Source organism: Trichophyton benhamiae, assembly GCF_000151125.1.
Source record: "Trichophyton benhamiae CBS 112371 chromosome Unknown contig00074.8, whole genome shotgun sequence".
NCBI lineage: Eukaryota > Fungi > Ascomycota > Eurotiomycetes > Onygenales > Arthrodermataceae > Trichophyton > Trichophyton benhamiae.
The window spans coordinates 430532-442619 of record NW_003315102.1 but is presented as its reverse complement, the minus strand read 5'-3'; the positions used below and the strand labels follow the sequence as shown (position 1 = coordinate 442619).

The following is a 12088-nucleotide window of genomic DNA, read 5'->3' as shown; positions in this document are numbered from 1 at the left end:
GTATAACAGTGTATACCGGTATCATCCAATGGCTGGTTTCGGAATATGTTCATCTAGCAAACGTCCTGTGCCTCAAGCTTAACTTTCATAGATCTCGGAAGGGTTGATGGGTCTACTTCCATGCTATCCTGGCCATTACCCGAATAACCTCCTGTAGCATGGAATTCCCGCTTATTTCCTTTTGAAGAACTGCCACCCCCAAAGAGCCGTCTTGCAGCATTAGCCGCGGTCCCACCAAGCGAGCCCTCTTTGCTAAAGGACATTCGAGATCGCGATTCTTTTGAGGCAATCCCTCCCTCGCCTTCTTTATCATCATCCCCGTGCCAGCCCCCTTCACTCTTTTCAAAACGATAGGCTCGATCCTTCTCCATTGCCCGCCTTCTGGCAGCATCAGCTTTTATTGTGTTAATCTCGCTCTCAATGCCTTCAACCGCTTTCTGACATCTTTCATGCCACTCTGTAAGGATTGATATCATCCCACCAACCGCTTGGGGGCGAACGTCGCGGAGAGGGGCCACTGAAATGACATTGATGGTTGGAGGTGTTGTTGTTGGTGATAGGCGAGCAGTGATAAGAGATGAGTATATGGCTTTTGTCACGAGAGATTCAAGCTCCACATGATCTTTTAGGGAGAGAGATTTCATCACAATGGGATATGTGAGCGGGTTATGGGTTGTAGAGAGGGCGAGGAGAGATAGAAGTCGGAGTTTGAGTGCCTGGGCTTCGCTGAGGGCGGGGAGATTTGGGGTTGCTTGAGACTGTCTGTTAGCAGGTGTTTATAGGATGGATGAAGGCTTATGTATCATTTGTTCAGAAGAATCTCACCATGGTATTCTTCCCATGAGCCCCAAGCAAATATCTCCAGTAATTTTAAATAAGACCGATATTCCTCTGGTGTATCTGGGCGTGCCAATGATTGAACTGCTTGGGTCTCGAGCAACTCGGCGAAGATGAAGGTATTCGGGGCAGACGTAGCATTTGTAATGATATTAGCAATAAACCGCGCGCTGTGAGTGGTTGATGAATTTGCGAGATGAATAAACGGCTGCAATGCTTCCAGCGCCTGCTTCTGTGACTGATCCATGGTTGATTTAAAATAGCGTATAGAATGATAGTAAAAATCAGCCCGCCAGAAGGAGACGCACAGTTCTTGATGCGTGTACTAATTGCTGCCAGAAACACGGATACAACCACGCTCGCAGTCACCGGGAAATCTGCTATTCGCTCGCTATCAAGTGAAGCAGTTCAGGTTGTTGTATATGCTCATCTTGCTCTTGGTCTTATGAAGTCACGGCGGGAGCTCTGGACGCATCACGTGATATGTCAGTCTCCATAGACCCACTTTGACTAATCTGAGTGGCTGGAATCTATCTTTATTCCCGCTTCTGATTGGCCCGAAACAAGCATTTATCGACCAACTGGAATCCGAAATTCTATGTAAACCCCTATGATATCGATGCCGAGCACATCTATCTACAGCGTTCATTCTCTTCCTTTAAGCATCGAGTCCTACCCTACGGAGTACAAGTGGCGGACATGCAGCTCTTCAAAAAATGGCCCAGTGGAAACATGGGGAGCTAGGCACTTCGTAGGTTGGACCCCACTGGCTGTGTCCGGGTCTATCGGGATATCGTGGCTGTACTGAGTTGGAACGAAGTATTACTATTAGTACGGAATACGGAGTACGGAGTACTCTATTTGAGGGATGAAGGATGGCGCTACCCTCATTATCATTCTAAGAGATTCTCCGTACGAGCAGTTAACCGACTCTTATCGTCGTTATCAATCCTCCATATTCCATTATGGAGAACTCTGTAAGATCTTATTTTCGGCGCTTACTAATATAACTATGGATAACTAAAACGTCCGGTGCAGATCAAACAGCGCTTCACCTTGAGCAGTGATATGTTATTTTGAACGCTGAGGGCCCATCGAGACAGCCAACGGTCAAATAAAGGGCGACGTTGGCACGGCTGCAGAGTAGTGCGAGGGAAGCAAAGCCCCCCAGAGCAGTTTCCATCTAGCAGCCACCCAAAAATCCCGGCCAGAGGGCAGCATCCTGTCCTAACTCTGTTCCTCGTATCACTCCCTACACGGCTCGCAGTTAAGGAATTGCCTGAGCTGGCTGGACGATGCCCAATCAAGGGCCAGACTGGGGTCTTCTCGCTGGCTGCCCCCTGTTCCATCAGTCGTCCTCTGGGCTTGCGACTTGGCCTTCTCGGGCGCCGAATTCGAGACAAGGTGAGGGTGAAGTGTGTGGGATCAGAGATGAGGTGCGATGACCTGTCGCTGTCCTTCGTCCGCCTCTTCCGGCCCGCCCGGCGCCATCAACATCGTCTCCTCTTTTCTTCTTCCTCCCGGGATCAAACCTTGAGCGTTGTACCGCAGTTCTGCATCTCGGCAGTCAAAAAGAAAAAAAAGAACAAAGGCAGTCCGGATGCTGAGTCAGCAGTCGCTCTCGTCATTGATGTGAATTAAAACTGCGCCGCGCTTCCTCTTCGCAAGGCCAGCCAGCGACTTCACCTTTTTATTTCGGGCGTTTTGCTTGTCTTCCTTGCGCAGTCATGGCACGCTATTCGCATGATATCTGAGGATATTGAGTCGATCCCCTTCTCTCCTCCGCTTCTACATACAACAATCACTGGTGTCTCTGGTTGATCCGGACGACCACACTTTCGGCGGTTGGCTGGTCCCATACCTCTTAACGCTCCGTAAACGATCCGGCTGCTTCCTCCAGCCTAACTCTTTCAGCATTTCTCCCTATGAACCTGAGTTAGGCATTATCCGCGACCTTGCAAACCATGGCACCATCTATACCGCCTGCACCAGGCAGCGGTACACCGTCAGTGCCCGCCGAAGCAGCCCATATGACAACCACCACCATCAAAGTTGATGGAATGACATGCGGCGCTTGTACATCGGCGGTAGAATCGGCATTTCAGGGGGTTGACGGAGCCGGGGAGGTCTCGGTCAGTTTGATGATGGGAAGGGCGGTGGTACAACACGATCCAGAAGTTCTATCTGCCGAGAAGGCTGCGGAGATAATCGAAGATCGCGGTTTCGATGCTGAGGTTTTGAGTACGAATATACCCAGAAAAGAAAATGGCAAGCCAACAAAGGAATCTATACCATCACAGTGCACGACAACCCTTTCTGTTCAAGGAATGACCTGTGGTGCTTGTACGTCCGCTGTCGAGGGAGGGTTCACTGATGTCCCAGGAGTCGAATCGGCGACAGTATCTCTACTCTCAGAAAGGGCTGTTGTTGTGCATGACCCCTCGATTATCACGGTGGAACAGATCGCAGAGATTATTGAGGATCGAGGTTTTGATGCAAGCGTCATAGAATCTAAAACCTCCGATCCGGACTCCGCTAGAGCCATGCTATCTGTGAAATCGTCTGCGCAAATGAAGTCTACAGTGTCTATTGAAGGAATGACATGTGGTGCCTGTACCTCTGCCGTAGAGAATGCTGTAGCAGGGCTGCCTGGTCTAATCCGTTTCAACATAAGCCTGCTAGCAGAGCGTGCGGTCATAGTACATGACCCATCCATTCTCCCAGCATTGAAAATATCGGAGGCTATCGAGGATGCAGGATTTGACGCGCGAATTCTGTTCTCTGAGTCAGACACCTCCATCAATTCAACGTCTTCTACGCCTCTCAACTTTAACGTATACGGGCTTACCGACGCCGCTTCGGCAGCAGCCTTGGAGGATATTCTCCTCAACACGCCAGGCATTTTGTCTGCTAGCGTTCGGCTCTCAAGTTCACAAGCTTCGGTGTCCTTCAATCCCTCGCAAGTAGGGATCCGGGCTGTAGCCAAAGTGTTTGAGGACGCCGGCTACAATGCTCTACTTACAGAATCCGATGATAACAACGCCCAACTTGAGTCCCTCGCAAAGACAAGGGAGATACATGAATGGAGAAGGGCCTTTCTCCTTTCATTGTCATTCGCCATACCAGTCATGTTAATAAGCATGATATTCCCCATGTATCTACACTTCCTTGACTTTGGTAGTGTGGAACTAATTCCCGGATTATTCCTTGGAGATGTCGCCTGTATGTTCCTTACGATACCCGTCCAATTCGGCATTGGTCTGCGATTCTATCGGGCAGCTTTTAAGTCGCTAAGGCACCGTTCGCCGACCATGGATGTTCTGATCATGCTTAGCACCTCACTCGCCTTTTCTTTCAGTATCTTAGCAATGCTCGTTTCTGTGCTTCTATCACCACATAGCAAGCCTAGCACTGTTTTTGAAACCAGCACGATGCTTATTACATTTATCACTCTGGGACGATGGCTGGAAAACAGAGCTAAGGGGCACACCTCACGCGCCCTCTCACGGCTCATGTCTCTTACCCCTTCGATGGCAACAATCTATGATGACCCTGTTGCTGCGGAGAAGGCGGCAGAGAGTTGGAAGAAATCATGTAATTCCATGTCGGCGGATAAGCCCGATATAACTTCAGCAGCCATTCACTCCGGCCAAAAGATAATACCTACCGAGCTCATACAGGTTGGCGATATCGTATGCATCCGTCCAGGTGATAAGATAGCCGCTGATGGCGTCGTCATTCGTGGTGAGATGTATGTCGATGAGAGCATGGTGACAGGTGAAGCCATTCCTATTATCAAAACTACAGGTCACCATGTAATCGCCGGCACAGTCAACGGTACCGGATGGGCAGATTTTCAGGTAACAAGAGCTGGTCGAGATACCCAATTGAGCCAAATTGTCAAGCTGGTTCAAGAGGCACAGACGAATCGTGCTCCCATACAGAGAATGGCAGATACCGTTGCCGGGTACTTTGTCCCCACAATTATTACCCTGGGCTTCGTGACGTTTATCGGATGGATGATACTGAGCCACCTCCTCCCTCACCCACCCAAAATCTTCCTGGTCGAAGGTAGTGGGGGAACATTGATGGTATGTTTAAAGATCTGTATATCCGTCATTGTCTTTGCATGCCCCTGTGCGCTCGGTCTCAGTACTCCAACTGCGGTCATGGTTGGAACTGGCGTTGGAGCTGAACATGGTATCCTAGTCAAGGGTGGCGCAGCGCTGGAAGCGGCCACAAAAATCAAACACGTTATATTTGATAAGACTGGAACCGTAACTATGGGGAAGACAAGTGTTGCAGAGGCCAAAATGGAACCTACATGGTCTACAAACGAATGGCGACGCCAGTTATGGTGGCTTATTGTAGGATTGACCGAAATGACGAGTGAACACCCTATTGGCAAAACCATAGTTTCAAAAGCCAAGTCTGAATCAGGAGTTTCAGACGATGGCCCCCTTAATGGTGCTGTGGTTGATTTTGAAGCTATAGTTGGTAAGGGTGTCTCTGCCACCGTTGAGCCTACCTCTGGCCCTGAACGCCAACGATATACAAGCCACATTGGAAACGCCGTTTTTATGCGCTCTAAGGGAATCAAAATTCCAGACTCCTCCGATTCAGATGTTAAAAAACAAAAATCAAAATCAGAGGCACTGAAGACAGCAACAGTAATCCATGTTGCCATCAATGGCCAGTACTCTGGAACGCTCTGGATACAGGATTCTATCAAGCCTTCTGCGAAAGCCGCTATTGCAGCTCTTCACCGCATGGGCCTTACGACCTCCCTTGTAACAGGAGACACTTACAATACTGCACTCGCTGTTGCCAATGAAGTTGGTATCCCATCGGGCTCAATCCATGCTTCCATCAGCCCTCTAGAGAAACAGGCTATTATAAGCAAACTTCAAACCCCTGAATACCCTATTGCTATGGTTGGAGACGGCATCAACGACTCGCCTGCTCTGGCCACTGCCTCAGTCGGGATCGCTCTCTCGTCCGGTACAGAAGTTGCCATGGAGGCAGCCGACATTGTGCTTATGCGGCCAGAGGATCTACTTTCAGTACCCGCAAGTCTCTGTCTGTCAATATCCATCTTCAACCGTATCAAGCTCAACCTCCTTTGGGCTTGCGTGTATAATGCTATCGGTATACCATTCGCAATGGGGCTTTTCTTGCCCTTCGGTGGTGTGTCTCTCCATCCCATGGCTGCCGGTGCGGCTATGGCAGCTTCGAGTGTCAGCGTGGTTGTTAGCAGCTTGCTTCTAAAGTTCTGGAGACGACCTAGCTGGCTTAAGATTGAACGCTTGGAGAGAGAAGTTGATGAAGGTTTGATAGATTCCACTGGCCAGGCGTACGGGAAAGTTGGGAAGTGGTGGAAGAAATCTCCTTTCGCATCTCCGGTATCCCCTGCTGAGAATAATTTGGCCGGTGCCTTCCAATATATATCGCGAGCTTTTGGAAGAGGAAGGACACCCACCGAAGAAGAAGGCTATGTACCTCTCCAAACGGTGGACAACGGGTTATGATATCCCCTCGGTTCTTAAGGCTCTTGCGTTCAAGCTTGTCTCGATTTCTTTTTGTTGTATCTTGTTGGTTTGCATATATTTGCGTATACGTATTTCCGTTTAGCCTAACGACTACCTGCTAGCCATGCCTGAACATAGTTCTCTAACCAAACATTATCCACTTCTGCCCAGTTGTCAGCTGGTTCAATACCGATAATATTGGCTTGTTTTCTATATGCTTTCCCCTGGACGTTGTAGATGCCTTGATCCCATTGGCATGAAGAAGTGCTTGAGCTAGGGAATAGCCTCTAAGGAGAGAGTAAGCTAGGGGAGAGCAGGTTTAAGGGGGAGAAGCCAGGCCGTGGGCTAAAGAAGGAAGAGCATGTCCTTAACTAATGTGTGTATAAGAAGTACTATTTATAATACCTCTATTGGGCCGCCCAGGACTTGATACTGCACTGCCTAGTCTCCAGTGCCAAACCTGTGTCTCTTGTCTGATTACTTGTAGCTTCATAGCCAATCCTTTGAGGCTATGTCGACTGTTCAAATGCTCATAACTTCAACTCAACGAACCGTATAGGTTCTCTGTCAAAAGCAGACAGCAATAAGTTCAACTCCTGAGAGTGAATGTAAAGAGGACTTGGTTACTAGCAGCACCGCGAGTAAGTCCGGTAATTAAATATTTGAATCGACAATAAACTCGTGCAGCCGTTGGCTATATTGTGCTATCTGGTTAACTAACGTTAACTAACTAGCTGTTGCTGTGGATTCACCAGTTCTCGTATTCCGCCAGCTTTCTACAGACAACCTTCGTTCACAATGATTAGTTCAACAGTTCAACAAACAACTACAGCCCTTCTCCATATCAAACCAAACCAGATCCAAAAATAGAATTTTGTTTAGCTACCATGTCTCCTGAGAATCGTCCCTGGCTCTGTCGTGTCATCTTCACCCCGAACTCTGGGAGTGACTCCAGGCTACAAAGTTGGGATACGCCTGATGACAGCCCCAAAAATGTTATATCCGGCCATTCCGCATCCCTATAATTGCTGTGGAAACATCTCGAGAAACCCTCCTGGCGGTTCAATACGTGATTTTGATCCTTTCCTTCGTATCAACCGCGCGGTCCACAGCCACGCAGACTAGCATGGGGGATGCTGTGGGCAAGGCTAGATCCCCTTTCGCATCGCTACGGAGAGCATGGATATATATGATACCCAGGATGGGAGGGCCAGCTATATATATGGCAATCTCCTCTCTTTCCTGCATATAACTTCTCTACTGCTATTACAAATATCCAAGCTCGAGCAAGATGTTGATTCCAAGCGCAAGCTGTGTTTTGTCACTCGCTATCCTCTACCTTCCAGCCACAGCTGGATATCCGCACCAAGATGTTGCTTCTTTCCCCCCAGTAAACCTGGGATATGCCACCCATGTTGCAACATACATCAATGTGACCTCCAACGGCCTCAAGTATGCAAACTACAACAACATCCGGTTTGCTCAGCCCCCCGTCGGAGCCTTGAGATTCAGGCGCCCGAAAACTCCTCCACCAAGAGAGCATGGGGTCAAGAACGGTTCTGCTCCCATGTTTGCAACAGACTGTGTAAGCGCTATTCCCAACATATTTCCGCCACAGGGCCTCCCGTCAAGATCGTGGGGACAGGAGGACTGCTTGTTCCTCAACGTTAGGGTTCCTGAAGGGGTTAAGGAGGGTGATAGTGTTCCAGTGGTTCACTGGATTCACGGCAGTGGATATGCCTATGGAAGCAAGGACCTCCACAAGATCAGTGGAGATGGAAGCGGTCTCTTCGAGGACATGGACCCCGCGACCCAGAAGTTCATTTACGTTGCAAGTAACTACAGGTATGTTAGCTATAACTTTTCAATGACTATATTTTCTAAGTCACTTTCCTAGAATGGGGCTATACGGTTGGAGTTCCTCTCCATCCGAAGATACAGAAGCCAATGTCGGGCTGCATGACACACTAGCAGCACTGCAATGGACCCGTAAATACATATCAAAGTTCGGTGGTGATCCGCGAAGAATCACAGCGTTCGGAGAGAGTGCCGGTGCCGGGATGCTGGATCTTTTACTTATTGCCAAAGACGGCAAAGAAGATCTTCCCTTCGATAAGGTATTTTTTTGGTAGAAATATATAGATGTATGATCATTCAACTAAATCAAGGCACAGGCATTCATCGCATCCCCAGCTATCTGGCCGCGCAAAGATCCAAGTCGCCGGCAGGCGGTTTTCGACTCTGTTCTCAAGGCATCGAACTGTGATTCTGCTGACTGCCTGAGGAAGCTGTCAGAGGAGGACCTATTTAAAGCAAACGAATACCTCCTCGTCAATGTAACAGACGGCAAGACTGGTGCCTTAGGCCCTGGTCCTGGATTTACACCCGTCGTGGATGGTGATTATATCACTGATCTTGTTTTGACAGTCTTACAAAGAGGAGTCTATAACAGGAGGGTTTCACGAATTGCGGCTAGCAATATGGCCCTTGAAGGTCTAGGGCAGGCACCGCCAGACCATATGCCAGAGATATTCCCTTATCTAGTTCGTGGAACAATTCCTCATGCCTCTGACGAGACGATCCAGAAGATACAGTCACTCTATACATACCCTGCGGATCTCCCTGCTAAACTGGGCTGGGATTGGGTGACTGATATAACATACGCCTGCAACGCATATTATACCGCAAAGGCATATGCTCCCAAGGCCCAGAGATATGTTATGTCTGTTCCACCAGCAATTCATGCGCTAGACCAAAGTTGTGAGTATTACTTGTCAGGATTAACTAGTCATCCTCTTGTGTCTGTAGGCTCATGTTCCGTTATGGACACGGGGCATAAAGCCTTTTTGTCCTATGGCCCTGTGGTCCATGTTCCAACATTACTTCCTTCCAAATACGCCGAAGCCAGAAACTAATCCAATATTCATTAGATTATTTTTACCAAGATAATACCACAACTCCGGTCACTGATGTTGACCTCGCAAGGGGATTCCAAGAACATGTGCGGCGATATATTACCGGCGGAAAGAATTTAAGAAAATTTCCTAGCCTTATAGACTTTCCGACATATGGGAATGGTGAATCTATCTTCAATGTTACCCTTGACGGATGGAAAAAGGAAAAAGATCCATGGGAAGTCAATCGTCGGTGCCAGATTTTGCATAACATATTTGCTGATCCAAAGAATGGGGCTTGATGGCCTAACTCAACTATTGTTGCTTGAGCTGGGATACATATGTATGTTTTTTTCGTTCAATCTAACAACATCCCCTTCTTAGTTTCATTTCAAAGGAAAGTATCTAAATGTTTACTACGCAGCCACTGCCGGATAAGTAGCAGATATCTATATAAAGGAAATATTTGATTAGGACTAAAGTTTCGAGTATCGCTCCCACTAATCCAGAGTACATTTCCATGGAAAATAAATAGATTCGCCGCTAGTAGAGTTTGGAAATGACATATTAAGCAATCGACCAGGGGAGAAAGTGCCCGGGAAAATAGGAAATAACCATAAGACGGAACATAGTGATTGCGACGTCAAAAGCTCAATCAAAGAAACACACATGTATATATGGGGTATATAGAAAACTGAAAAAAGGCTCTCTGCCGAAACACAACAGAGTGGAATATGCCGGGGTGAGACTATTTTAGGTATAGGATATAAAGTGTTGGCGGTAGATGGAACGGCCATCTCGTTTACATTCTATGCTTTGCCCTTTGTCGCCGCTTGGGGTGGTGGTGGGAAGTACATCTGCGCTTCAGGTTGCTCCGGCTGCTTAAACATTCCATGGGTCTCTTCCTCATGTGGCATCGTTGAATAGCTATTGGATCGGTCGCGCAGGGGCAGGTCCGAGTTCCCCTCTAGTTTATTAAAAGCGGTGGTTCGTGGTGTTGTGAGCGGGAATGTCATCTTCCCATCTGGATTGAGTGGTGATTTCATCGATTTGAGTTCTGCCAGTGTCGACTTTCGTTCTTCTTTTATTCTCTTCTTTTCGCGGTCTTCTTCTGTTGGGAAGCAAGAAACTGCAGCCAAGATAAGTTGGCAGGTGAAAATGAATCTACATAGAATGAGATCACGTTAGTTGATCGGGTAGAATGCGAGATATAAGAGGATAACAAACATCATGACAATCATGAGGGCAAATGTCGCTTTAGCTTGTTTACAGTAGTTGACGTTTGTATGAAGCGATGCCACATTGCAGTTCTTCGTAATGTACCATGGGGGTCCGTTTTGCGGATGTTTGGGGTCGGTCGTGTCGCTCGCAGCTTGGAAAGCCGCACCTATTGAATAGAGCAAGACACAAATACCGTGAACTATCATCGAAAGCGGCGGGTAGAATACGTGCATCACAAACATGGGCGTTTTCGTGAGCAAGAAGAATAAACTGAGGACAGTGATGACGAGGTTAAAATTGGTGGTACTATTCAGCAATAACGGAAAAATGTTAGTAGATAAATTTATCGGGAGATATTGTCCATGTGTACGTACAAGGGACTCCACGGCCTGGGGATGGTGTATGGTCTGTAGTTGGCAAAAGCGTATACTTTTTCGTCTGGAGAGCTGTTGAAGCCATTATCTGCTCCATCTTGCCAGAGCTTTGTTCTATACAGGTCAGGGGCCGCAATACCAGTAAGCGTTAGAATCCCGATGGACAAAGGAAGTTCGCAGGCCACAAGTATTTTGAACGCTAAGGGGGACCAGTAATTTCGAGGCCAGAAACACCCAATTCCACCCATTATTGCGATGATGTCCAGGCAGAGTGCGCAATGCTTGCAGACTATTATCAGTCACAGGGAAAGTGCTGTCGACAACAGAATATAATTGCGCAACAGCTCTTAAACAGCTTGTTTCTTCCTCAAAGCTGCATCTCTCTGAATGGCTCTGACAAGCGGCGGAAAGCAGAGAATCCGTTGGCCCAAAAGAGGGGGCTGGCCTGGTGGTATCGACGATGAGAAAAGGAGTTGAAGGCTAATTCTCTCGACTTTATGTGGTGTGGGAGACTTCTCGAGTCTGCGATGCGACAGCTGAAGCGAGACGATGAGGTTGAAAGGAAGAAGATGAGCGGAGGCCGACTTGACGTCGCGAGATCCCTTTGATGTAAGCGCCCATTTTTCCCGGGCCTGTCCTTCGCGCTTTGGTTGGCTCTTGCAGCGGAAGTTGCAAATCCTTGACATGCAGTCTTATTGATGTGATGACTGCACCCGGCTCCCACCAATGATGATGCTCGAACCGGGGTTTCCTGCACCCTCATCACACGCTAGCAAAGCGATGTGATTGAAACCTTGCATCTGGGGCCGAACGAGGGCCATTTCCCCACCTCAAAGCACCGCCCGGCGCTAAGACGAGACCCAGAGCTCGCACATCAACCCATTCTATTAAATGTTGGTTTCTGTCATCTTCCCCCGGCTGTCTCTTGATGTCCGCGTCGTTTGTTGTCGAAAGTAACTTAGAAGTATATACTTTGGTCTAAAAATAGCTAAATGGGTATTAAAGTTAATCCACTCCAGTAAGGTTTTCTTATATAATCAGAACTTCGGGCCGAATTGGGGCGAAACCTTAAAGCTACCTAACCTGAGTGCGATAACCTCCCGTCGACTCGAAGCACATGCATATGATGGAGTAAATGCATTGTCGTTCTTATGCTTGTCCAGAGACATGATATTCTTGCGAAGCTGCTCCTCAAGGTATTCTGCTGCCCGTTATTGTACTTATAGAAGCTATT

General features: G+C 48.0%; 4 protein-coding genes across 4 annotated transcripts; 2 read left to right on the top strand and 2 right to left on the bottom strand.

Moving 5' to 3' along the window:
* Positions 1-53: 53 nt before the first annotated feature.
* On the bottom strand, positions 54-1084 carry ARB_00165 (uncharacterized protein; the record flags this gene model as incomplete). The annotated part of the gene is made up of 2 exons (XM_003013668.1): positions 54-751; positions 826-1084. 2 exons carry the CDS (start codon positions 1082-1084, stop codon positions 54-56), a joined length of 957 nt encoding a protein of 318 aa, XP_003013714.1.
* Positions 1085-2801: 1717 nt separating this feature from the next.
* ARB_00164 (uncharacterized protein) lies at positions 2802-6365 on the top strand (the record flags this gene model as incomplete). Its single annotated transcript, XM_003013667.1, has 1 exon — positions 2802-6365. The coding sequence occupies one exon, from the start codon at positions 2802-2804 to the stop codon at positions 6363-6365; it is 3564 nt and encodes a 1187-aa protein (XP_003013713.1).
* Positions 6366-7656: 1291 nt separating this feature from the next.
* On the top strand, positions 7657-9561 carry ARB_00163 (carboxylesterase, putative; the record flags this gene model as incomplete). Its single annotated transcript, XM_003013666.1, has 4 exons — positions 7657-8210; positions 8263-8482; positions 8540-9125; positions 9296-9561. 4 exons carry the CDS (start codon positions 7657-7659, stop codon positions 9559-9561), a joined length of 1626 nt encoding a protein of 541 aa, XP_003013712.1.
* Positions 9562-10068: 507 nt separating this feature from the next.
* Positions 10069-11102, bottom strand: ARB_00162 (uncharacterized protein; the record flags this gene model as incomplete). The annotated part of the gene is made up of 3 exons (XM_003013665.1): positions 10069-10423; positions 10487-10786; positions 10855-11102. The coding sequence occupies 3 exons, from the start codon at positions 11100-11102 to the stop codon at positions 10069-10071; spliced, it is 903 nt and encodes a 300-aa protein (XP_003013711.1).
* Between the last annotated feature and the right edge of the window lie 986 nt (positions 11103-12088).